Genomic DNA, 27,725 nt, shown 5'->3' with positions numbered 1-27,725 from the left:
TTCCCTACTTCTTGGGCTTTCTAGGAGAAATGGGATTGCCCAAATTTTTTCACTCGGTTGTTCTTTTTGTATGTTTTGATATATATATATATATATATATATATATATATATATATATATATATATATATATATATATATATATGTTTTATGTTTGAGCATTGTACTTCGTCTTTTTTGTCACGTTTAATTACAATAATAATTTCGTTTACTTCTTGTGTAGTTCGTGTATTTTTATTGATAGTTCTAGTATGATTTTTATGAAGAAGTTCCAACTGATTTTCTTATATGTGTGAACTAAAGGGTTGTTCATATATGATAAGTTCATAGTCGTTTTCTACTGTTATCATATTTACTGAGATGGTGTTATCTGTATTACTTTCAGTATCTGTTGATTCACAACTAATGTGATTTAATTGTAATTCATTAGTTTCTGTGTTATCAATACCTGGGGGGTCTGAAGTTGTTTCTTCATTTGTTTGCACTTGGTTGATGTGTCTTTGATGCTTTGGTGTGTTACTTCTGTATCGATGTTTAGAATCGGGGTAACGGTTATTCTTCCTATAGGGTGACTGGGAATAGTTTCTGTATCTATTGTTGTAGCTTGAGTTTCGATTTTGTGAATTATTTTGTGATCGGTTATGATAGTTATCATTTGATCTTTGATTATTTGATCTATTATATGAGTTATTCCTTGATCTGTTGTTTGGATAGTTCCGACTTCGATTGTTGGAATAACTTCTATTCCTATTGCTTGAATAGTTTCTATTTCTATTGTATGATGAATTTCGTGATCTATTGTTAGAATAGTGTCTATTACTTGGGTTTGAATAGGAACTGGATGCAGAATTAAATTCTGTTGTGTTTGAATTCGATCGTGAATAGTTATTTCTTTTTTGGTTATTTTGGTTTTTCGATCGACTATATCTATTTTGTGAGAAGTTTCGTGAATTTCTTTGTTCGGGCAATCTTCCTCTATAACTGGAGTTACATGGTGATTGATTTCTTGAATAATTTGAGTTGCCTGGAAGTGGTTTTCCAGAGCTATTATTACTGTATTTATTCTTGTTTGGTAGGTTTTGATCTTTTTCATATATTGATAGAATGACATATTTGGTTCTTTGTGCTTTTGAGGTTTACTGTGATTGTCTTGTTGTTTACATTCGGCAATACTGTGTCCGTATCGTCGGCATTAATTACACCATTTCTTGAAAGATGGTTTGCCTTTCAAGTTTGGGTTCTTTTCATGTATTTTTATTATTTCAGTGATTTTTTCAATCAGGTCTGTATCTGATCCTTGTATGTTATTTAGATGTGTAGTACTTGTTTCGATCCGATTAACATACTGTAGTTTTAGATTTTCTGTTTCTTCAAATTTCATTGTGATTTCTGCTTGTTCTAGTTTATCTATTAACTTTCTAAAATCTAAATCTGGTTCTCGAATTGAGGAAGGATGAGATGCTCTCTTTTTTATAGCTATTTTCGTTAATTGAGGTGTCAAGGTCATCATTAAAATTTCTGTCATTTTTGTGTTTTTGTAATCATGTGTATTGAGTGAATATGCTTTTCGAACTAGTGTTTCGATTCGAACTGCTAATTGTTTAATTGTTCCATTTGGTAATCTGCGAATTTCGTTGCAAAAAACTCTTTGATGTTGTTTGTTTCTTTCAGAATCAAACATTTTTGAAAATTCTTGTGTGAATCTTTTCCAATCCAATTTTATTTCTATGGGTAGTACTGGAAACCATTTTTGGGCTGCGCCATCTAGTGTTGTTTGTATTAACATTGTGCGTCTATGTATCCAATTTTGATGAAGTGGCGTATTAATTTCTTCCGGGTCCTATATTCAAAATTAAATTTGCTGTGACTGCATTCAGATAATCTTCTACTGAGTATTCAGGGTCTGTTCCTGTGAAAACCATTAATGTTTTATTGGATGTTATTGATGATCCTCCCATTAAAATTGGATTCATCGTCATTTGGAGTGATTCTGCGGCATTTGGCATTTGTGAAAAATTTGTAAGTTGTTTTTTTTTGTTATTTCATGATGTTGTAGATAATATGGTAGCGGTATTTCATTTTACATTTGAGTTGATTGGTAAGAATGCATAGTGATTGGGTTTTGTGATTGTAAAGGTTGAAAAGATTGTGCGTTAATTGAGTTGTGTATATGCATATCTGCTGGATTTTGTGGGTAAATCTTCATATTTTGAGATGGTTGAGATTGTCGCGGTCTTTTTGTGCGATATTCTTGTGTATATGGTGCAAAAATGTCTGGTTGATGATAATCATCATCATCAGATGATAAATAATTTGTGTATTAAGGTGTCTGTTGTTTATTCTTTTTTTTTGTTGAAAAAATCGGTAATTTTCACTGTAATCCTGTGGAGGGTGTGGATTTTCTTGGAAATTTACTGAATTAGTCGATGTATTTGGAAAATTCCAATAGTGAGAACATACGTGGTTTAGGTTTTGCGTAGTTTTTTTTTGGGGGGGGGGGTTGATTTATTTTTGATTGATGTACATAATTATAGTTGTGTTCTGCAAAAGTGTTTCTTGTGAACGTTTTTCGTGTTTTTGACGGTTTTGTCATTGGTCTATATGTCTGATAGTCCATATGTGAAAATTTTGGGGCAACCGAATGTTTAACGGTCGATTGTAACGTTACTTGTGGTAGTGTTGTATTTGTTTTTTTCGGTGTTGTGAGGTTTGGACGTATTGGTGAGATACTTTGTTGTGTAGTTGTTACTGTTGTTTGAACTATTTCTTCTTTTATGAAGTGTGATGGTGTTTGAATATCTTGTTGTGTAAGATTTCTAGTTCCGTTGAGGCTTTCATTATGTATAACTGTTGAGCTTAAGCTGTTACTTCGTGTATCGGGTAAAATTGTATTATAATTTAAAGGTGTTGCGTCAATCGTTAATGGTGTTACTTTTACATAATCTTTGTGAAAAGATATTGTACTTATTGCTTGACTTGAGATATCCGCTGGAAAAATTAAAAAGGCTGGATGAGATCATTCAGGGTCTCAAACGTAATCCGATTGTTCTGCAATGACAGCGTCGTTATTGGTACTTTGGGGTCTGAATGTTTTTCTTGCTTGTTCAGTTAAGTCGATATTGTGTGTAAAATAATCAATTGTAAACAATGATAGTATTTTTTATAAATCATGGTTAGTGTTTTGTGAGACATCATTATTTGTAAAATTTTCACGGATTATGTTTTAAAATGTTGAAAATGCGACGATTTTGTTTCTCACTTTTGTATGTTTTGATGTTTGCACTGTTGATATACTTTGAGCTTCTGTTTTTTCTAATATAGATATATAACTATATATTATTACAAAAACTTCGTTGGTGAATAGTGGGTTTGCTCTCGGTGAGTTTTGATATTGTATGCTTTTGATACATTCTGTGAATACTTTTGAAAATTCTAAATCAATATCGTCTGTTTGGATAACATATTTACCATAAAGTGTTCTTGGTGTGCTGATTTCTATGGTGTAGATTCCGTATTGTTGTGTTAGGCTACATATGTTCTTGAAATAATGTTCTATAATTTGTCTTTTGATTTTTATATCTGGGAATTTTTGTTGGATGGACTGATTCCTGGTTCAAACAAATTTACGAGTAAGTTCTTGTAAAAATCGTGTTGTCCTCTATCATCGAGTGAATCTGTAAGAAAGGGAAAAATTGCTTCTTCATCTGGACTTTCGTCACTCTGAGTGTTGCTCATTTTTTCGTTTGATGACTGTTAATATATAATTATCAATATGTATAATTGGTTGATTCCAATTGTATAGATGTACTGGTTTGTGTTTAGATTGTTTTTTTATTCTTCTTTTTCCTCTTTTTGATGAGTTTGAAGTTGTTTCTGAATCGGAAAAATATAACTTATCATGGATTGGGCAATTTCTATTTACTGATTCTTTTAATTTGTATAGTGCGTCTAGACTACTGGCTTCTGATTCGGAGAATGCATTTCTATTTTTTGAAAATATTTTTCGTGTTATTTGTTTTTGTTAACTTATAATTTTTCTTTTTATTGTTTGTCTTTTTGTTCGAATGTATCAAACTGTTTGTGTATGCGGGGTTATTACAAGATCGTATTTTTAGTTGTATATTTCACAATTGTGTAATACGATTGTTTGTTTATTTCCTATATTTTTTAATGATATAAAGTTTAGGATGAGGGATGCAAGAAGTTATTGGTGATTTTAATTTTCCTAGACTGTTAGTCCTTACGATTTTTTGGTTAGCTTAACCTGGGTCTTTTTGTTCAAGGTCGGAGAGAAAAGTTAATTGATTCCGAAGAAGGATTTTTATTTTCTCGTGGCTGATCTAAGTTAAGGTGTTAACTTACTTAATCTTACTTAGGGGTAGTGATTGTGTTCAAGGGTTGGAGATTAGTAAATTGATCCACAAGGTTCAGGTATAATTAGAACGCAAGTAGTTCGTTAGATACTATTTTAAACTTACTAAGTTTAATATTTGTCCTGGGTCAGGTAAGAGGAGGGTTCAAATGAAGGATGAATAACCGAAGTTCTTCACTGTTCAGCCTAATTTGAATGGTTAGTGTGATTAAAAATTTCTATTAGTCCTGGGTCTTTTGAAAATGTTGTGTAGTGAATCGACGTTTGAGGTCGTTAGACACTTGATAAGTGGGTGAGGGAGAACAAAATTGTTCTTTTTGATCCAAGGATAAGCCTTGATGATCAGAATTTAAAATTTATAAGATAGAAAATTGATTTGAATCCGAGGAAAGCCTTGATGATCTGAATTAAGATTAAATAAAATTAAGTTTTAAGTAGTTTAAATTTATTTGGTAAAAGGTTTTAGTTTTTGATGATATTAGTTGATTTATGATTGCTGTTATATTTAGGTGATGAAGCTGGAACAACAGGATGATTTATATATACTAACAATTTATTGTCATGCTACTAATTTTTATTTTTGTTTTCAATAAATATTTTTCAAATATGGTTTATATAGTACTGCAGAATTTGAGGGAACGATTTGAGATCTTTTTATCAATCTTTATTGTATATTAATAATTTTATCTAGCGCCTGAAATAATCATTGAAGATTTCCTTCAAAGATTTTATGTTTGCAAACGAAAATCTAAATTCATTGCTAGTAAGATTCTAAATACAAAAGTTTGTGTTGGCTTCTGCCGTACGACCATGAAACTAAATGGTAAGTTTCTATTTAGTCGTATGTCGCCTCTTGTCCGGGGTCTTTTTCCAATACCGGGTAGTTCTCGTATTGTGCGGAATAGCGGCTCTGATCTATTGAGTCGTAAAGACATTTCAATTAAGTTATTGTCGTGTAACATTTTGAAAATGTTTTGTCTATTTTCTAATCTATTTTTGGTTAATTCTAAGCTATTGAGGTCTTTCTTCGAGACTTATGGTCGCACCAGATGAGTTAAGTTATATTGGTTAACTCATAGAGTAATTTAGGATAGGGTACACCGTCTGCTCGTCACGCTATCTTATTTTCGGCCGGATAGATTCGTGCAACTTCTTAGTCTAATACCGATCCTAACCTTACTCTATATCTACTAGTCTCAGGGTGTTTAACTAGTCTCTGCTAGGCTCAATAGATCTAGATTATACTGGCTTATTGCGACTGCTGAAGTTCTCTTGGAGAGGTAACTAATTTCTAAGTTAAACTGAAAACACTCTGGTGCCGAAATGACAAGTAATTTCAGCACTTACAATTAAGTGGGTTGTTAGTTAGATGGAATATGATTGGTTAATGTTAAATATTTTACAGTGGTAAAATATCTAATTTATCCAATAATAAAATGTAGTTTAGATCAGGTTCCACACGTGAAAATTCTAGACGCAAAAACGGCTTTTAGTCACAAAAAAAGTTTCGCTCAACAAAACAGCTCAGTCTTGTTTATCGCGAAATAACACAAACGAACTATGCCCGGGCAGACTTGTAACCTTTGATAGGCCTTGTGAGAATGCCAGAAACATAGAAAATTTGAGAGGGGCAGAAATGTGTAATGGTCAGAATGATTCTTATATGATTGTTCAAAAAGGAAGCTTAAGTTTCATTTTTGCAATTTTGTAAAAATAATTGGATCTCTTTAACAATCTCTCCCCCTTTCTAGAAAAAAGGATTGTTAAGTAGATCAAAATTATCGAATTTTTTCATCACTCAGAATGCAGCAACATTCAATTTCTCAATACAAGCTCTAGTGCTAATTTACTGTATTTATCTATAAGTGTGGAGATTCTTTAATAGATTCCATAGGGGGGAGCTAAGTAGACTGTTGATTAGATCCTAAAAATTTAATCTGTGTCGCCGAGAATTGGTATTCAATTTTTAACTAAGTTTATTTTTTTCAATGGGCATCAATGAATTTAATAAAATGCACTCTAAGCTCAAAACCAATAAAAATTGGAGGGAGGGACCTTTTTTTAAACAAAATGTTTAAAAATTTTCAGCTTAAAATAAACGAGATCAAATACTACAGGGGTGTAGCGGTTAGTGTGTGTGCCTATTAGCTTCCGATAACTGTTTTGATTCAAATGAAAAGCAAAGTAGCCTAAATTTTCAAGTAGTTTCGAGAACCATTTGATTTATTAAGGAAATAAAACTTAACTTTAAAAATTCAGTTAAAAGCACTCTGATGAAAACTGCAAATTTGAGCAAGCAAAACGCAAAAAGCGAATATAAAAAACTGCATTCTTAAACATAGGCACAGGGGCTCCGAAAAATAATTGCAGTTTTATTGCAACTGAAAATCAAATACCGTAGAGTTTTTCTGGCTGCAATTAATTGTTGCATTTATCTTCAAACGAAAATCAATTACTGCAATAATTTTTAATTCCCAAAAATTATGAAATCATTGCAAAAGTGCATAAATTAAATCATTTTTGAAACTAGCTCCGCTTTTTTTTGCAAAATATTTCGGAAGTAGTTGGTTCCATTGGTGTTATTTATTTTTAGAAAACTTTGATGGCATCTCGTTAGATCGGTAAGATTCTGGCTTATATTTGGATTATTATTGTATATGGTCTGGTGATTGCAATTATTTTGGTTGCCGCAATAACTTATTGCTATTATAATATGTTCAATATCAATTATTTTAATTTTTGAGAAACAAAAATCAATAATTATTGCAATTATTTCAATTGAAAATTGTTTTTACGGAGCCCCTGCATAGACATGCCAATCGGCCCACGTGCTAAATGGTGATACAAAAACCAGCTAAAATATAAGGCTGCTACCATATAATCTAGCCAAAAATACGTAACTGTTAGATAGACATGGATCTCTTTAACAATTTCCCTCTTTTGGAAAAGTGGGAGATTCATTATAAGGTTCAAAATTCTGATTGGCCTAACCAATTAATTAGTTCTTTATAGGGTTGGCATTTCGTTACTAGGTACCCTAGGGGGATAGATAAAGAGATCCGATAATAAATGATGTTTTACATAAAAGTTACGAAAGTCATGCAAATTTCTTTCAAATCACGTAAATTAGAGAGCCAGCACAACAGTGCCCAATTACAACAGTGCCGAAAAAATAGTTCAACAGTGCCGAAAATGAAAACTTTGTTCAATAGTGCCAACATTTTAAGCGCGGCAATAAAAAATTAAACAGCAATCGATTACATTCCTAAGTGACACGTTAATATTTTGAGCGAGGAAGTTTGCAACTTGAACGTTTTGGCGCCAAAATGATTGTTTAATTTGCAGTTTCAGACATTTTTGTGGCAAAGTTGGAGTGATTTTTTTTGTTAATTTGCTTCAGTATTTTCCCGCTCTTAAATTAAACTGAAATTCTTCATCTTTTTTCGGCACTATTGTACTTCGGCACTTTTGAACGCCCACAAATAAGACGGCTGAATTTTTTTCTCCCACAAGAATGATGTCAGCTGTTTCCTTGTTTTTCAGCAATGGCGGCGTGTGACTTCGCTTATGTTGTGCTAATAATCGGGAGTGCACTAATGCAGAATAGTGCGAGAGCGAGTGGGCGTAGAGAGTGCAACAATGACTATACTTGCGAGTGGAACTCAAACGTCCACGGGACGGACGAGAACCAGTGCTGCAGTGACGGATATTGCCACGACTCTTGTACTTCGTAAGACCATATACCTAGATCAGTGTATGTGTGTATATGCATTTGTGTTAGTCTGCAATCCGGATATGAAATATTGGTTTTTGTTAACTATCCCCCCTATTCCCTCCAGAACTGTTCACTTCTTTCTTTATAGGGGGAGATTCGTTGCAAGGTACCATAGGGGGGATGGAGGCGGATCAATAAGCAGAATGGTCTAAGAGAACAATGGGTCCAAGAGCAGAAAAACAGAAATATATTGACTTATATTGGTTTAAACGGGCTAATTGATAAAACAATTATTAGAATTGTCAAAAAATACCAAGAAAATGAATAAACTATGCATGAATTGGATAATTTCATTAAGTTTTTTGATTGAAACTTTTTTAAAATCTTGATTAAGATACTCAAATTTTGCATATAAAATGTTCATTGTTCTGGTATTATTGACATTTCTGATAATTAATTTATCAATTAGCTTAAAAAAGTGATATTTTTCAGTTTTTCTGCTCTTGGAACCTTTCTGCTCTTAGACCATTCTGCTTATTGACTGGCCACCAAAGGGGATAGTTAACAAGATCCAGAAAAAAGTGCTCGAGAGAGTAGTTGATTTTTTATATAATCTAGTGAGAGATACTTGGTTCGGATCTGCTTAACAACCCGCAGTGAGGTTCCATGGATATTAATCGATCATAATCGTTTTTCGTGGTCAAAAAGTCGCCATCATAATCGATTAAAATTACACTTTGGGACCACGTAATCGAGAACAATCCATTATAATCCATTATTTTGAGAAAAATTAAATCGATTATGACCCATTGAAAATCCATTATAATATATTAGAATGGATTGTCTATAATTTTTTCCAAATTACTGCAAAATTTGCATCATTTTCTGTGTTACTCACAGTCTACTTGATTTCTTAACCCCCCCCCCCCCCACACACACACACAATCACACACACACCTAACCATCCACCCCTCCACCTACCCCCATCTACCCCCCACCTAACATCACCTAACGTCCACCTAACCCCCCCACCGACCCGCCCACCTAAAACCCTCCCTTTACCCCTCCCCCACCACTAACACCTAACTCCCAGGGGGTTAGATGCGAGGGTTGTAGGTGGGGGGTAGGTGGGGATTAGTTAGGGGTAGGTAGGGGTAGGTGGGGGAGGGTAGATGGGGGTAGATGGGGGAGGGTAGATGGGGGTAGATGGGGGAGGGCAGATGGCGGTAGGTGAGGAGTGTCTATAGTGAATAAAAAAAATTCCCATGCTATTAGGAGCTCTTTTCGGAAGTCTGGGTTGATTGTTTTGGTTTTGTCTACTTGTCGTCTAATATCGTTTGCTGCCGCATTCCGACGCTCGGCGTTCCACCTTGCATTTTCTTCTAGAAGGTTTATTAGTGCTCCTGCTCGCTCTCCATCTTTTGCAGACGATAATCGTTTCTCTGCTGTTTTGGCCATTTCTTACAATCTTCTTCTCTCGCGGGATTGGTCGATTCTTTTATTCATTTGCGTGGCTGTGAGTGCAGAGCACTCCAATTTTGGCTTATCTATGCGATCAGCATTAAGTATGAATTCAACCTTTGAGATCTTAAATTCAAGTTTTGGTAGTCAATTAAAGTGTGCCTCCAAGGGAAACCGTTGGATGGTTTTTTGCTTGTTCCATCTGAAATCTCGTCTGATTGTACTGAGGCATAACTCATGGACGTGTCATTCTCATCCAGTAACATAAACCAGAGTCTACTTTTAATCGTCTGTATAGTCCATTCTACTAACCCGCTGAGGAGTACCACCGCATCCTCGGTGGTCGCCCATTGGACAAAATTTTTGTTTAATTTTGTTTTCCGTGCAATTTTTTTTCATCGACTTTCCTTAAACCCCAAAAATTGGTTAGTTTTAATGAATTCCGGAATCCAATGTTTCTCGATATAAGAACAAGAAAATTTATCGATGACTTTCCCGCGGTTGAATTAGTAACTTTACAGAGGGTGGGCGTTTTTTGGAGTTTTTTTTGGAACGACATGTTTAGTATTCTTACCGCTAAGAATGCCATCACAACAAACTTGAGGTGGAATATTTAGGCCACCACAAAAAATTTGAGACAGCTAGCATATCTTCCATGCCAGAGTGTCCGCGATGAATTCTTCTTACAATCGCCTGTCTAAGCTGTCCTGGAATAGCTAGTCGGTTATCGATTAGTATGCACTCATCAATGACCGAAATTTGATGATACAGGGGATTTGTATTAGGTCCCATCAGTTCGAAGCCTTGCCGGTCGATCCTTTAAATGACGTCCTTGGATACGAGCTCGGCCACAAAACTTTTACCAAAAAATCTGGACAACTGAGCAGTCCTTCGGGGCTAGGCTGTTCTTTCTTGACAGATGGTTGTTTCTTTGCCAGGCTGAATCATGATCTTTTCCGGGCCATCTTCGTCCTGTATGTGTCCTGTACCTTCCAGCCTGCAGAACAAATGTCCAACTTTAAAGCCCCTAGCATCATTATTGGTGGTTTATTGTAACAACGAACTATTCTCTTAAGTTTTTTTTCCGCTGCAATGAATTTCGTTCAGTCTGATTGCTGTTACTCTATTAAACAATAATTTATTATCAACTCTTACTAATGCTGTCAGAGATTTTAATTGTTTGGTTATTCAATTCATACATATATCAATTTTTGTGACGCATGAGTCCCCTTTTCTTTATTTTGAAGGGTTTCTCTGTTTTCCAGTCTATGTTGGATGTACTGTTCATCACTTTTGATTTATGTTAAATCTGACTCAACCGACAAAATTTCAGATTGCATACGTTTTCTGAACTATACTTTTCCCTTAATATTTCGTTCTTTTATTGTGACCTGCACATTTTGGCGAAATGATTTTGCTCACCACGATTCTTGCATGTTTTTCCCATCGCTGTACAGTTTTTCAAGTGTCCTTCAGAAATTATCCTTCCGCATCGGTTATAGAATTTCTTGCTTACTCCAGTTCTCGAGTTGTTCTAGATTTTGGTTTGTTTTCTTGTATACTGCTCTCTGTTTGGACGTCTGTTATTCCGGTTACCCACTGCCATTATTGGTTCTTGTTTTATTTTGCTCATTGTTCCCGCAAAATGGCTGGTTTCCTGGAATGTTTGAGTTGTCTGTTTACTTTGTTGGAATTTCAGAGACTTTTTCAATAACTCTTTGTGTGATTGTGTTTCAAAAGTTACCGTTTCCTGCAATACTGCATTACGCACTTTCGAAATAAACAATTCTCAAACTGCTTCATCTTCTAGAGTATCCAGTTCCATTTGGTGTTGTCCAGAATACTGGGATTCCCTTGTCGGTTCGATTGTCCTGGGACAAGATTTCTGCTGGCTGCTTCATGTTAAAAGTTAAGGAACTTCTCTTAGTTGAAGTTGCAAAACTAATAAGGATTCCAAGAAGTTAATTCAGAAACCTTCTCTTTTCGTATTTTTCTCAAGCTCAGATCTACAGGCCTAGTCCATAGCTCTGTATGGTTAACAGCACAAATGATCTTCACAACATAATATACAACACAACAATATAACTAAGTTCAAAGTGTCTGCAACCGCAGTACCACGCTATCCTATCTTTACATTGAGAATCTGTCAAACCATATCTGACAAGTGATTAGCGGCTCTTACGCGCTTTTCTTCTTCTTCTTTTCTAAACGAATCCAGTTTAAATCTGACCCTGGTTTATTGCGAGGGTCGAGCATCTTGCGACCACCGGAAAAACTCCAAGTTCATTAAGCTTTTTCTGGCTTTTTTTTTCCACCGGGCTGCCTAATAATTACACTAAGGGTGCTGAAACTCATCGGGCCTGGGGATTCCTAAATATATGATTCATCGATAATCATTGCCCGACGAAAAATTAACCAAAAAACGTCTTATTCTTGTTATGAAACAAGTGTTATTATTAATGAAACAAGTTATAGCTTAAAGTATTAACAAACGCATATTTGCTGAACGGTTCATTGAATAAATCGAAATTAAATCAGCAGAATTCAAAGAAAACTCTTCTGCAGTGGTCTGGTGGTGAACTTGCTTCATTTTTTCGGAATTCAGCGCCGAAATCAGCCAGGTGTTCTCATCAACAAATACTCATTGTTTATGTGACACGCTTGCGGAACGTATCAGCCCGATTGTATTATCTGCAGGCATGTCGGCCAAATCTTATTTTAATGCCCTGATTCAACATATTGTTTTCAAGAATTTTGCGATTTCTTGTAGATTTTGGTCTACTTTTAACTGATCGGATCGGTCGACGTTTCTATCTTTCGGCCCCTCCATTATGAGCACTTGTCCCAATAACCTCCTGAGATATTAATTCTGGTTTCCCCCGTGTTTTTTCAAGGTAGATCAGGGCAGGAGTGTATTTGGACAAGTGCTCATAATGGAGGGGCCGAAAGATAGAAAACTAAAGTCGATCGATCAGAAAGAAGTATATCAAAATCTACAAGAACTCGCAAAATTCTCAAAAACAACATGTTGAATTTGGGCATTAAAACAAGATTTGACCAAATACAATGTCTGCAGATAATACAATGGGGCTGATATGGTGCTAAATTGGAACTGCCGTGTTTTAGGGATGCAATTGCTGCGATCATCTTCTTCGTCCTCCTCCCCTGTTTGGGATGCATCTGCTGTGGACTCTGCATCGGCATCATTGTCTACTTCGCCATGAAAAACAACCGTCAGTATCGCTCTCTTTTTTAGAAAATCTTTTTCCATGCCTGAGAATCGAAATCTGGTTTCGTGCGTAGTCTTTCAGCTATCTTTAATTTAGCTTCACTTATTAGAAAATAGTTCCAAAAAAACTTCAGCTTTCTTTTTGGGAAACAAAATTAAGATCTCATGAATCTTAATCTTGGATTTTAAGACTAATTGTTCCAACTTTTGAACAAAGTGACGGAATGTTTCTGCTTGGGGTGTTGTTTTTTCTCCAGACCGATTTCGTTTTTGAAGTGGCCATTTTTGAAAAAAAAAGTTTTTGTACCATCTGAAAAGCATTTACGTCCTGAGGTCTAATTCAAAAAAAGTTTTTTTTTTGTGATCGGTTTTGAAGAAGTTACATAAGGGTTTGAAAAATTGGGAGATACTTTGTGCTATTAACGCGTAAGCGGGTATTTAGTCCACTCATAAATCGTTCTTAATTGAATTGAGGTAACAATTTTTGCGTAAATTAACAAATATTTGTGGTCTTGTAAAACCATTGCATACAACATGAACACGATTTTTTCCGAGGTGGCGGTAAAATTCACGCTAAAAATAAACATAAAATATACTCACTGGTCTCTTTTTTTTCAAGAAAAACGGCGTAGTGGATCTGATACTGCTCAAAAAGATACATAAAATTGATTATTACTTTAACTTACAATACCAAATGAACTTATGCGTTGAGCCTCTGGCTTCGGAAGCAAAAAAATGAACGTTAGGAACTCTAGTTTTCTACAGAGTTTTAAAAATCTACTTCAGAGAAAGGTTCAAGGACAGTGCACAACTCCACGTCTGCAGCACACCCACCAGCCTATTATTCAAGTCAAGCGTCTCCACCCTACTCCACCCAGTACCCACCCAATTTCCAGTCACATCCTCCTCCTTCTACTTTCCCAAACAACATCCAAAACTACCCTGCTCCAGGTGCATCACAACAAATGCAAACATGCCACGCGCCCCCTTACCCCTACTCCCAGTGAAACTTGTGAGCAGGAGAAGAAAAAACAAAAAAAATACTTCTGCATCAGCTGCAAAACAGGAAAAATAGTTTCTGGAACTTTGAGCAGTATTTCGCATGGTCACACAATTTTTTGATTTAGATTTGTTTAGATTTAGAACAAACTTTTATCCCTAAATTTAACCTCAGAATTGAACAAAAATAGTTTTCCGCATAAAAATGTTTTAGTCTTTTGGCACCAAGATTAGTGGAACAGGCTACTCAAAAAGAGATTTCCAAGCAAACCATTTAAAATTCTCACAAAAATCATAGTGGAGCTAATTATTTTGCTAATCGCCCGCACTCAGTAAAAAAAAGAAATTAATAGATTATAATGGATTTTTATCGTCAGTCTCCAATAATTTCAAAACAATTGATTATAATCGATTAAAAATGGATTATAATGTTACTATTTTTCGAAACAATAAAAATTATTATAATCAAATAATTTCATGAAAGTTTTTTCTCAAATTTTTTTGAGTCATAATCCATTATAAAGGATTATAATCCATTATTACTCAACAAACGTCATCGCTTCATTTAGTTTTAGTTTTGTATTGTTTTGTTTTGTGTGCTTTTCAGTTGCTTACCGAACTAAAAGAAACTGTAATTTTCTACTTATAGCCACCAACGGATTTAGGTCTCCCAAAAGGTCTCCCCATTCCCCCTCCCACTATTTTGAGATCCCCCCACTATTTTGAGGTCCCCCACTATTTTAAGAGACCATTTTTGGCTTACTGACCCTAAATTTTTTTAACGGAGTCTAATATATATTAATTTTGAGCGGGTTTAGACACCTAAAACTGGCGCTTATAATTAATTATATTTTTTGCTAAAAGTACGATTATAATTGAAATATAATCGATTATTCTCTTTTTTTACTGAGTGGGGGCGATATGTTTACTCGGCGTTGGAAATCTAATATTGGCAAAAAATTAGATGTTAGATGTTTAAACGTTTTATATTCCATTATAATGATAACATTTTTGGTGTGATTTTAATAAATTATAATCAAATATAATTGATCATAGTTTTTCCGAAAATCTCTTATAATCTATTAAATAGATTATAGTCCCTTTTTATATCAAAAAATGATTTTACATGAAAAATCACTTCTAATGGATTATAATTTAAACAATCTGCATGAAAACACAGTAAAAATCAGTAAAAAAAATCAGCGAACAGTAAACAGTAAAAAAAGTAAGCCGTAATCAGTAAACAGTAAGAAGGTAAACAGTAAACAGTAAACAGTAAGAAAAGATAGCAACTTAAAAGCACACAAACTAAAACAAAAGTAAAACAAAACGAAACGACGATGTTTGTTGAATAATAATGGATTATATTTCAAGAAAAATTCAGAAAAACATATTCAAATAATAATCGATTAAAATCGATTATAATGGTTTTTTCTTGTTTCGAAAAATAGTATCATTATAAACCATTTTTAATTGATTGTAAAAGATTATCAAAGTAACAATTGATGTTGAACATTGAAACGACAAAAAATTCATCCACAATTGGTTTATTTAAATTTTTTCTTGTAAATTGCACCTAAATACTTCACAATTTTGAAAACTGGTCTTCCTATTATACAACCCTCCGTAGCAAATTATTGTATGAGCTTCTGTTCTCAAGAAAAATTAATATTGTTTTTTGCTAATATTGTATTTCAATCAACCAGACTCTAACCTTTTGATCCCATTTTGTGAACATCAAAAAAATCACATTTAAGCCGTATGACAGAAAAAATCCTCCAAACTATTCTAAATGTAAGAATCTATAAGAAGTTTAATATAAAAGGCGGTATTTAGGGGGATACAGTTCACTTGCCCTTTTTCCTCCAGGGTAACTGCATGGGCAAGTGGAGTTAGTGAGCATCCAATTTATTAAGGAATGTTTTGCCGGGTTTCGATACTTTCCCACTTTTCGTTGGGAAAGTGGAATTAATTAAGTAAAAATATGAAACTTCCTGTTTCGGTTATTTCAATGATCAGACAGTGTGAAGGATGCGCGGAGCACTCCCAGGCTTGGGTTCCTAGTGCGAGCCCAGTAGTGGACGTAAACATTTTACTGAGTTTTTTCATGGCTTTGTATAGAGAAAAACTAAAATATTCATAAATTCTAAATAAGACTGCTCGTATCAGGGCGAAGCCCTGAATGTTCCGACAGCCCTTTAAGGTTTATGGAGCAGTAATAACAATAAAAAAAAATTTAATAAAACAAAATGAAATTTTTTTTTTAATTTGAAATTTTTTATGAAAATCATCCCCCCACACGCCAAATAAAGTACAAAAATATAAATTTCGCTCCTTGTAACAAATAAATTATCGCAAATAAGCTTCTTTCAACAAATTTGGAACGATTTCTAAGACGGATTAAATCTTGTAATAGCGCGAAAATTCTTTTCAAATTTAAGCTCAGGACAACAATACCTTTCGAATGATGTTTAAAAATTCCGTCAAAAATGGCTAGTTAAAAAGTCGAAATTTGTCTGAAGAAAAAAAACCCACCCCGAGCACGAATATTCCGTTACTTTCGTATCGAAAGTCGGAACAATTAGGAAAAGTTGAGTGCGATCCTTTTCTATGTCAAGCTCAATGCTGCCAGCTCTAAATTTTACTAGTTTATGAAAAGAAAAATTAAATTTTTCTTCATTTGTCCCGTTTCTCAATTTTATTCCTGGTTTCGAAACATTTCAACTTTGTTGTCTTTTTTTTGTAACAAAAGGGGCAGTATAAAGCAAGCCATCATATGGCAACGATAAAGTTTCTGATTAGATATTCACAATCAAAAGATCGAACCTCAAATGTTTTTCAAATGTTTTGCTTTGACTGATTCGAAAAACAATTGTCATCTTAAATTGTACAGCACGTTTCATGTTTGCAGTGTAATCAGTTGCATACGACAAATGGCTTCGAATCCGCGATGTATCTGAAAATCTATGATTCAATTATGAATTATTTTTCATTAAAAACAGGAAATTCTACTGCCTGGAAACATGATTTTCTTTTAAATTCATAATCTCATTTTTTATTCTTCAAGTTTTTTTATTCGTATTAATTCACAACTTTAGTCTTGTCATATTAGCAAACTTTTAAAAGTTGCGAAACTAAAGTCAAGCGGACTTCACCGATATTTGTACTTAACATGCTTAACCATGTTGGCAAAAAAATGAAGTGGGAGAAAAGGATTTGCGAAAAATTGTTTTTTTTTCCTCAATTGTCTAATTGGTCATTATTATGACTATGTTTCACGTTAGTTCAAGTTTTATGTTTTCTGTTTGTACTGAACAATCAATACAAAGCAACCACCCATCGTGTAGAGCAAAAATTGACCAAAAACCGGAACTGCCAGATCGAGACTCTGATAAGACAATCTAATCATTTTGATTTGAGAAGCTCCAATTGACTTTAAAAGAAAGCAATTTTGTAGAGTACAAAATGCTAAGGAGCAGAGGAATATCGAAAAAAAAACGGATTTTTTGAAAGTTTAGTTTTTTCTAATGGTATACAAGAGAATAGCCTGCCTCATTTATTGATTTCATTTCTTTAAAGTGATGATTTCTAAAAAAAAAAGGAAACAGTTTTTCTTTTTAATGTTACGGGTGCTACTCAATTGTATCATATTTTGTCTCCCAGTCTTAGGAAAACAGGTTCAAAGCCCGTTGTTAAGAATAAATTTTTCCTTTTTAATGTTTTCATGCCTTTTAAAAAAGCTATCAAACAGTTTTAAGTTGGAGAATGCGGCCTTCAGTGGGATCTCTTCTTTTTGATAGAATCATTTGATCAAAAAACAACTTAGCAGTTTTGGAAAAAAATAAACAAATGTCAGTTTGATCAGTTTTTTTCGCAGCTTATTAGTATACCAGCTGATTATATCGCTATCAAAAAAACTTCAGTCTCGGAGACGACTATTCAAATTGTTTTCAATTTGTTTTTGCTTTGATCGACTTGAATTTGGAATCTCACTCTCACAAAAAATGCGTGAAAAAGAGTTAAAAAATATATTCTTCACCGAGCTGGGACACGTTTAAATATTCTTTCAAAAGATTCTTTTTCATTTATATATACAAGAGTCATTTGTGACCAGTGAAAACGATTCTTCTTTTAACTTTCTGTTATTTTTCTCTTTTTTACTTATTATACTTGTTCCAAGGCGGCACAGGGCTTGAGCGGAAACTGCAACAGAAAATTAAAATTAAAATACAAATTCCTTTCTAGCCGTAAACTAAAAAAATTAGTTTTCCTTTAACCACGAGCATCAATTGCGCAGCTGATAAAAGCGATTAAATCCATGACGATAGGTCTCGTGTTCGAACCCCGCATGAGCGAGACTGAATTTGTTTAAAGCTTCATCATTGAAGACACAGTTTCAAGTACTTGCTTGTGTTGAATAAAAGCTTGCTTATATTTGGAAGCAAGGTCCAGTCGCGCAGTTTCTTAGACCAAAAGAGTCATGAACGATTTATGTGGTCTTCGAATATCGCAGTGGTTGCGATTGATACAGTTTTTAAAATGTTTTCTATAGCTTCATGTTTGAAACAGAGACAATCGTGGTCAAATAATGATTTTGCTCAAGTCAACAAAAATTGACTTCTATGTAAACATGAGGCGAAGTGAAACAGATATAAGACCGATAAGCTGATGGAGACGAACCGCGCAGTGATCGGAAAGAGTTTTCAAAACATTGAAGAAAGAGACAACTTTGGTAAATCAAAGCGCGCAAACAGCAGAAAACAAAGAATCTTGACTGCGCCCCGCCTCCTGATTTTTGGCTTTTGCGCTTTTTTGTAAAATGATTGATGAGAATTTTCAATCAATCAGAATGCAGTATTTCCGAGAGAAAACAAGTTGAGTAAATATTTGAAGCTTTTATTGCCCATAATTTTACGAAAAATGATCACTGGTAAAATATATTTTCAGTTCTGAGCTCAAGACAACAAATTTTTATGATTGATCTATAAAATTTCAATCAAAAATTGTTAGGTAAAAAGTAGAAAAAACTGTCTGCAGAAAAAAACCAACCCGAGCACAAAAATTGCGTAACTTTTATCAACAATTGGAAGAACAACTTGGATTTTTAGCAGTTTGTTAAAATTTCGGTTAAAAAATGCTTCATTGTCACCAGAATTTTTTGCATTTTTATCCAATAAATTGTTATTAGGTTGATGTTGGGGAGAGAATATTCACATGGGCCAATTGTAACCTTATGATTCCAATTTGAGAAAATCAAAAAATTAATATTTTGGGACATGACAACATTTTTCTCACTCAACTGAGTGCGTGAACTTCACAAAAAAAATGCACGCAGTTTTCTAATTTTCACATACACAATGTGGAATTGTTGGTTTTACTGTATTACATGCTACAGTAACTTGAGCGTAAGATTGAATTGTCATTAAGTTAAGTAGTAGAGCAAACAAAGGGTAGAGTTCAAAATAGTTCATTCTTCGAAGATATCGTCCCTCCTATGCCAGAAAACCAATTTTGGCAAAATCGGCAAACCCCTCCCAAATCGGAACTAAGGAAGCTAATGTTATGAAATTCAGAGGAGGGATACTAGAGATGATTTGACTCGGACATACAAAAATCGGGACACCTCAGGTCTTTGGGGGGCAAGTGATAACGGTCCACGGAAGTGTGAATGGCCCTATCAAAACTCGGAAACTAGCGGCGGTTTTGGGCTCAAATTTTAGTATGTTGTAGGCCTAGTTAAGGGAATCTTACGTTTGGAACTCCAGACCCCTAGAAACCCCACTTCCGGTTTTATGCCCCAAGTAAACAAACCCACCCGTTACTTCCGGAAGTCGTTTCTCGGCCTCCAAAATCACAGGGAGCTGACATTTGGCGGGATGATAGGTAATGGCAACATGCACCTTGTATTATAATTTGAACCAAGTCTAATTTAGTTATTCGATTGTTTTAGCTTTGATCGATTTGTAATTATTTTATCATTCTGATTTCAGACGCTCCGATTGATTTGAAAAGAAAGCAATTGTAGAGTACAAAATGCTAAGGAGCAGAATCATATCGGAAAAAATTTCTAATTGTATACAATAGAATAATCTGCTTCATTAAAGTTTCTGCCTCCGTTTCTTCCAAGTGATGATTTCTTAAAAAACTGGAAACAGTTTTTTTTAATGCAACAGGTGCTACTCAATTGTATCTGATTTTGTCTCCCAATCTCAGGAAAACAGGTTTAAAGCCCGTTGTTGAGACTAATTTTTTCTTTTTAGTATTTTTATGCCTTTTAAACGAAACTATCAAACAGTTTTAATTTAGAGAACCATAAATATGCGACCTTCACTGAGATCTTTTTTTGATAGAATCCTTTGATTGCAAAACTACTTAGCAGTTTTTGAAAAAAAATAAACAGAATTCAGTTTGATCAGTTTTTGTCTTTTATGTCAAATTTTAATGACTGTTATCAAAATTATTTCAATTTTAATTCTTTTGTATTGAGCAAATTTGCGTAAAAAATGGCCTAGTTTAATACTAAAGAAATTGATAATAGCGCTATCAGAAAAACTTCAGTCTCGGAGAAGACTATTCAAATAGTTTTTAACATTTTATCTTTGATCGACATAAGTTTTTGGTCTTATTCTCAAAACAAAATACGTAAAACAAAACGTTAAAAAACATATTTTTTACCGAGCCGGGCTACAGTTAAATATTCATTCAAAAAACTTATTTTTATGAATATACAATAGTCATTTGTGACCAAGAAAAACAATTTTTCTATTAACTTTCCGTTAATTCCTCTCATTTTCACTTACTATACTTCACGGAGTCTCACTTATTCTAAGGCGGCTTAGGGCTTAACCGGAAACTGCAACAGAAAATTAAAATCAAAATACAAATTCCTTTCTAGCCGTAAACTAAAAAAAATTAGTTTTCATTTAACCACGAGCATCAATTGCGCAGCTAGTAAAAGCGATAAAATCCATGACGATAGGTCTCGTGTTTGAACCCCGCATTGACCGAGACTGAATTTGTTTAAAGCTTCATCATTGAAGACACAGTTTCAAGTACTTGGCTGTGTTGAGTAAAAGCTTGCTTATACTTGAAAGCAAGGTCCAGTCGCACAGTTTCTTAGAACAATAGAGTCACGAACGATTTATCTGGTCTTCGAATATCGCAGTGGTTGCAATCGATAAAGTTTTTAAAATGTTTTTATAGCTTCATGTTTGAAAACAGAGACAATTGTGGTCAAATAAAAATTTTGCTCAAGTCAACAAAAATTGACTTCTATGTAAACATGAGGCGAAGTGAAACAGATATAAGACCGATAAGCTGATGGAGACGAACCGCGCAGTGATTGGAAAGAGTTTTCAAAACATTGAAGAAAGAGACAATTTTGGTAAATCAAAGCGCGCAAACAGCAGAAAAGTAAGAATCTTGACTGCGCCCCGCCTCCTGATTTTTGGCTTTTGCGCTTTTTTGTAAATTGATTGATGAGAATGTTCAATCAACCAAAATGCAGTATTTCCGAGAGAAAAGAAGTTGAGCAAATATTTGAAGCTTTTATTGCCCATAATTTTACGAAAAATGATCACTGGTAAAATATATTTTCAGTTCTGAGCCCAGGACAACAAAATTTTATGATTGATCTATAAAATTTCAATCAAAAATTGCTAGGTAAAAAGTCGAAAACTGTCTGGAGAAAAAAAACCAGCCCGAGCACAAAAATTGCGTCACTTTTATCAAAAACTGGAAGAACACTTTGGATTTTTAGCAGTTTGTTAAAATTTCGGTTAAAAAATGCTTCATTGTCACCAGAATTTTTTGAATTTTTATCAAATAACTTGTTACTAGGTTGATGTTGGGGAGAGAAAATTCACATGGGCCGATTTTAATCTTATGATTCCAATTTGAGAAAATCAAAAAATTAGTATTTTGGGACATGACAATATTTTTTCTCACTCAACTAAGTGCGTGAACTTCACAAAAAAATTGCACGCAGTTTTCTAATTTTCACATACATAATGTGGAATTGTTGATTTTACTGTATTACATGCTACAGTAACTTGAGCGTAAGATTGAATCGTCATTAAGTTAAGTAGTAGAGCAAACAAAGGGTAGAGTTCAAAATGGTTCATTCTTCGACGATATGGTCCCTCCAATGCCAGAAAACAAAATTTGACAAAATAGATGACCCCCCCCCTCCCCCCCGCCAAATCGTAACTAAGGAAGCTAATGTTATAAAATTCAGAGGAGGGATACTAGAGATGATTTGACCCGGACATACAAAAAACGCGACCCTTCAGACCCTTGGGGGCAAAAGATAACGGTCCCCGGAAGTGCGAACGGCCCTATCAGAACTCGGAAACTAGCGGCGGTTTTGGGCTCAAATTTTAGTATGTTGTAGGCCTAGTTAAGGAAAGCTTAAGTTTGGAACCCAGACCCCTAAGACCCCCACTTCCGGTCTTATGCCCTAAGTAAACAAACCCACCCGTAAATCCCGGAAGTCGTTTTTCGGCCTCCAATGATCACAGGGCGCTGAAACTTGGAGGGATGAAAGATAATGGCAAGATACATCTTGTTTTATAATTTGAACCAAATCCGGCGGTTGGATCGGAAGCTATTAGAACTTCAGAAAACACCCTCTTTGAACGGAAATAGGCAATATACGCGAAATGATGATCGGTGGCATAATGATTTTATTGCAGCAATTGATACAAGATACGAGCCCCGAAAAAAGACACCTTCTGAGTGAAAACCCTCCGGCGACTCCTTTCGGTGTTAATAGCTTTTTTCCTGAAAGAGTGATAATGAACCTTAGAAATGGGATAACTTGTGAATGGGATATGAATTAAACTTGGTAGTTAACCCCCCGTGGGATTCTGAACTCAAATATGGAAGTTTGACCCCGGTTGACCCCAAAATTGCACCGAAAACCTTGAGTTTAACACCGGAAAGAGGCGTACTCACCTGCCCAACCCCTGAAAATGAGATTGGGTCACCTTGCTAAAATTGGGAGGACAAATCATGTATTGGGAGGTATAGCAGAAGCTGATAGAGATATATCTCTTACATTGCAACCTTGGAGTACTAGAGTTAATTCAAATTGGACTTGGTAAGCATTGGGTTCAGTTTAGCTTGGCGAATGATCTAATAATAGCATTTCAACTAGACTAAAGAAAAGTAGTCCCAGAGCAATCTGATAGTAATAGAACCGCAGCATGAGAATTGAATCTCCTAAAGAGTATGAACGAACGGGGAATTTACTTAGCTTCCCGGAGGTGATTTTTTGGTTTATTGGATCGCTAATAGACAAACTACGTTACCCGAATAGCTAGAAGGTCGGGATTGGAATAGAGTACAGATCGAACTTTTAGATGCTTGGAATGAATTCGCTATCCATGAAAAGGGTCTCCCCCTACCTTTGGGAGGTCGGAACGTTAACAGGATAATTAAAATGAAGACCTTGTGAGGGTCACTGAGTAAACATAGCATGGTTTGGAGGTTGAGTTGAACCCGAGGGCTGCAGTCACTGAGGTCAGGAATTAATTGATTAGAATCGTATGACATTTGCTTGCTTGGTCAATTTGTGACACCTACCGCATACCGGGTATTTAATCAGCGTGAAAAAATTGATAAAAGAAGACGAAGTTGGCACGTGGCAGAGTTGACAAGGGGAGGAATATAACCTTAAACATGTACGGACGGGTGATTTATGCGGATGTCAGGACCAAGTGTAAAAACATATAAGAAATTAGAGAGTACCGGAGAGACTTCAAGAGTCAGAACAGTTGTTAGCTACTATTAATAGTAGTTGGTTCTCAATCAGAGAAGAGAGCAATTGATCTTGAGAGAGAGTATAGTTGGTTCTCCGTTAGTTAGAGAAAACAATAATTGCTAGCTCGTCAGGTAATTTGTTCTCGGAGACCAGTAGATAGTTAGTTTTCATCAGAGGTTCTCTAAAGAAAGAATAGTTTAGAGTTAGTGGAGTTACTTGGAAGTTAATTGCATGTAGGACATTTGGCCGATAAATCGCGGACCCTTTCCTTTTGATTTGATCATTAGATTACATCCTGGCCTTAAATTATAATTGGACATATAATTATCTAAACTAAATTATCATTGGAAATTCTTGCGATTGTACCGAGTAGACGAGATAGACAGCCTGAAGAGCAATGCACAGAGGGGGCAAGCAACATAATACAATACAGAATAGTTGCCACTAAAATCACCCTTTGGGGATTGTAGATAGTAGTGAATCTCGGTCGCCCCACTGAATTCAGTAACCACGGGACGACTTTGCGGTGTCGTTAGGAAAAAGCGAACAAGCCTGGAGATGAAATCCTCTAAATCTACATTGCGCTCCTGAGGTGGCCATATTCGGGATTTCAGTTGTGAAATGTGTGTTGCCCAATCGACGACTCGGTTGTGATACGACATGGAAGAGCAGGACAGGCGGCTGATTGCTGAAGCGGCAGTTGCAATAGCGAACGCGCTGGACAGGCAACAAAGCGTATTTGGATTCGGGACAATACGGCCGGATCGTTCTCCTTCCAGTAGCTATCAGAACTGGGTAGACTGGAGGAAGCATTTCGCTTGGGTCGCCAACCGCTGGGATGACGAGCAGGCCAGGATGGTCCTGCCAACCTGTTTGAAGATCTGGGCTGTGGACGAAATTAGAAGTATGCCTGCCCACTTTCGAGAAGAGATAGAAGAGATCGAGGGCTACGACAAGCCAAAGTTGGCTAGGATGCTCGCCGAGCTCGATCACAGGACGATGCCGTTTCAGACGCACGCAGGCGCCCGAGCGGAGTTTAAGAGTTTGACGCAATGCGATAAAGAGCGTCTTAGGGAGTTCTCCAGAATAATGCGATCATCGGATCCCAGGCTAGAGATGGCATTACCGTCAGCAGTTCGTCGATGGGCTGTTTGATGTGGAGCTCCAAGACCAGCTCTTGCGGGAAGATTTGGGGAGCCTCGCTCAGGCCGTTGCTCGGGCCCAACCCTGGAGCTAGTCATCAAGACGTCACGGGCCAGGAACAGAAAGAGGTTGCATTTCGCGAGAGTGGCCGATAATGTACCAGAGCAGGGGGCAGACGCAAGTGGCGGTGCTGGTGGATAGATCAGTCGGCTGCCACATGTGGGGGTCAATTCGGAACAACAGCAGACGGGCGCTGACCCCCGAATCTACTAATTGATGAGTGTCCAGAGTGATCTTCTGACACAGATGCAGAATATGACGTCTATGATGGGTAGGTTTATTTTCTATTATTCCTGCCCCCACCCGGAGAATCTACTGCGCCCTGATCAAATCCAAGCGACGACCTCGGCAGCTCTTTGACCCTTACCCCGGCGAGGACCCCCGGAGTTACCAGAATAGTGGAGTCGGATGCTAAGGGGCGAAGAGCCATGTAACCCGTGGCCACTGCTATGCATGCGGTCAGATGTGTCACTTTGCGAAGAAGTGTCCGAGAAAGGCTTCGGTTCACTTAAATTACCGAGGGCCGGGGGCAATGAGCGAGTTCAAAATAGGCTTTGTTCAAATAGAGAGACAACAAGCATCGAAGGGAGACCAACTGACATACGGTTCGAGTAGAGGAAGCCGCAACGAGTGGCCGAAACCAGATGCTGATGTAGACAGTAATACGCCGTGGGAACAGGAACAAGTTCTGTCGATTTTGGAACGAAGACCTCGGGGCACGAGAGAGCAACCTCAGGCACATGTCGAGCAAGTGGGAATGAGCCATGATATCTACGGACCCCGTGGGGTAGTCGTAGATGCTTGCATAGGGAGAACCCAAGTCGAGGTCTTGCTAGATACGAGGGCCACGACTGACTCATTCGTACAGATGTAGCTCGAGATCTCTTAGACTCGTCTGAGATTGAGCCATATCGGGGCAGATTAGAGACAGCAGATGGACAAGAATTGAAGGTGGATGGATGTATCACCACCCGTCTGAAATTGATGGCCGTCAAAAAAGATTTTGATATGCTAGTTGCTCCAAAACTGAAAGCAGAGATGGTTTTGGGACTTCGACCGGTGAAGACAAATCGGTGCACATTGACATTCAGCCACGATGAATATTTCCCATGGACAGGAACAAAAGAGGATTTCAAAGTTCCCATTCTTTATCTGCCACCCAGTGCATCCCCGAAGCGGATGCTGTCAACTCCCCATGATCCAGTAGAGAAGAGTGAAGGAGAAGGCGATTCGACTAACGAGAAAAAGAGGCAGTTGATTGCGAAGATAGCAGAGGCGTCGAGCAATTCGATAAAGACCTATCCGATGAAAAAAAGCTGGCCAGCTAGTTACGACGATCACTCAGCAAGAGCAATTTGCGAAAACATGGCCCAGTACAAAATCGGAAGTTGTCCTAAAGCGATCTCGTTAGAAGAGGCACTGCGAAGGCGCACACCTATGAAAGTACCGGAAGCAGTTGCAAGTGTCATCAAGACAGCGGCGAACGAAGAAGACGACAGCGATTCGATTCGATGGAAACGAACGCCTGGCGGAAAAGTGAAGATGCACAAAGAAGATGAAGCGATCACTCAAGTATTCTACTGTGCGAGACCATGCGCTGAGACAATTGATATGCCGCCACTAGGAACGAACATCATTCCAAGGGAGCAGTCCATGCAGTATGGACCTGAAACATTGGCCTAGTGTTCAAGATGGGATGAGTTGAGTATTAAAGATGGAATAATCTACCGGAAGTGTGAACGGCCCTATCAAAACTCGGAAACTAGCGGCGGTTTTGGGCTGTTGTAATTTTAGTATGTTGTAGGCCTAGTTAAGGGAAGCTTAAGTTTGGAACCCCAGACCCCTAAGACCCCATCTTCCGGTTTTATGCCCTAAGTAAACAAAACCACCCGTAGTTTCCGGAAGTCGTTTCTCGGCCTCCAATGATCACAGGGAGCTGAAACTTGGAGGGATGATAGGTAATGGCAAAATATATCTTGTTTTCTATTTTGAATCAAATCCGGCGGTTGGATCGGAAGCTATTAGAACTTCAGAAAACACCCCCTTTGAACGGAAATAGGCAATATACGCGAAATGATGATCGGTGGCATAATGATTTTATTACAGCAACCGACACAAAGTACGAGCCTCGAAAAAAGACACCTTGTGAGTGAAAACCCTCCAGCGACTTCTTTCGGTGTTAATAGCTTTTTTCCTGAAAAAGTGATTATAAACCTTAGAAATGGGATAACTTGTGAAGTACTAATGGGATATGAAATAAACTTGATAAATTGGACCCCCGTGGGATTCCAAACTCAAATATGGAAGTTTGACCCCGGTTGACCCATGGGTGACCTTAAATTGACCTTTGGGTGTCTTGACCCCAAAATTGCAAAGAAAACCTGGAGATTAACACCGGAAAGTAGCGTATTCACCTGCCCAACCCATGGAAATGAGATTGGGTCACCTTGTTAAAAGTTGGGAGGAAAAATCTTGTATTGGGAGGTAGAGCAGAAGCTGATAGAGATATATCTCTTACATTGCAGCCTTGGAGTAGTAGAGTTAATTCAAGTTGGACTTGGTAAACATTGGATTCAGTTTAGCTTGGCGAATGATCTAATAATAGCATTTCAACTAGACTAAAGAAAAGTAGTCCCAGAGCAATCTGATAGTAATAGAACCGTAACATGAGAACTAAATCGAACAGTATGAACGAACGGGGAATTTACTTAGCTTCCCGCAGGTGACTTTTTGGTTTAATTTGATCGCTAATAGACAAACTACCTTACCCGGACAGTTAGAAGGTCGGGGTTGGAATAGAGTACAGATCGAACTTTTAGATGCTTGGAATGAATTCGCTATCAATGAAAAGGGTCTCCCCCTACCTTTGGGAGGTCGGAATGTTAACGGGATAATTAAAATAATGACCTTGGGAGGGTCACTGAGTAAACATAGCATGGTTTGGAGGTTGAATTGAACCCGAGGGCTGAAGTCCTTGAGGTCAG

At 36.6% G+C, this 27,725-nt stretch overlaps 2 protein-coding genes across 3 annotated transcripts in view; one reads left to right on the top strand and one right to left on the bottom strand.

The window, feature by feature from the left end:
• Positions 1 to 13,944, top strand: part of LOC134845051 (uncharacterized) — a 36,633-nt gene extending 22,689 nt beyond the window's left edge. Inside the window, exons 2-4 of the mRNA XM_063861893.1 lie at positions 7,915 to 8,101; positions 12,674 to 12,780; positions 13,563 to 13,944. Coding sequence (XP_063717963.1) covers positions 7,917 to 8,101; positions 12,674 to 12,780; positions 13,563 to 13,783 — 513 coding nt within the window. The 5' untranslated portion in view covers positions 7,915 to 7,916 and the 3' untranslated portion in view covers positions 13,784 to 13,944. The remainder of the gene's footprint in view (positions 1 to 7,914; positions 8,102 to 12,673; positions 12,781 to 13,562) is intronic.
• LOC134844053 (UBX domain-containing protein 6-like) overlaps positions 1 to 27,725 on the bottom strand; it is a 397,957-nt gene that overhangs the window by 247,421 nt on the left and 122,811 nt on the right. The window lies entirely within an intron of this gene.

The sequence above is a fragment of the Symsagittifera roscoffensis genome, chromosome 4, assembly GCF_963678635.1.
Source record: "Symsagittifera roscoffensis chromosome 4, txSymRosc1.1, whole genome shotgun sequence".
NCBI classification, from domain to species: Eukaryota; Metazoa; Xenacoelomorpha; order Acoela; family Convolutidae; genus Symsagittifera; species Symsagittifera roscoffensis.
Note: the sequence above shows the minus strand (reverse complement) of the source record. Positions and strands in the feature narration are given on the sequence as shown.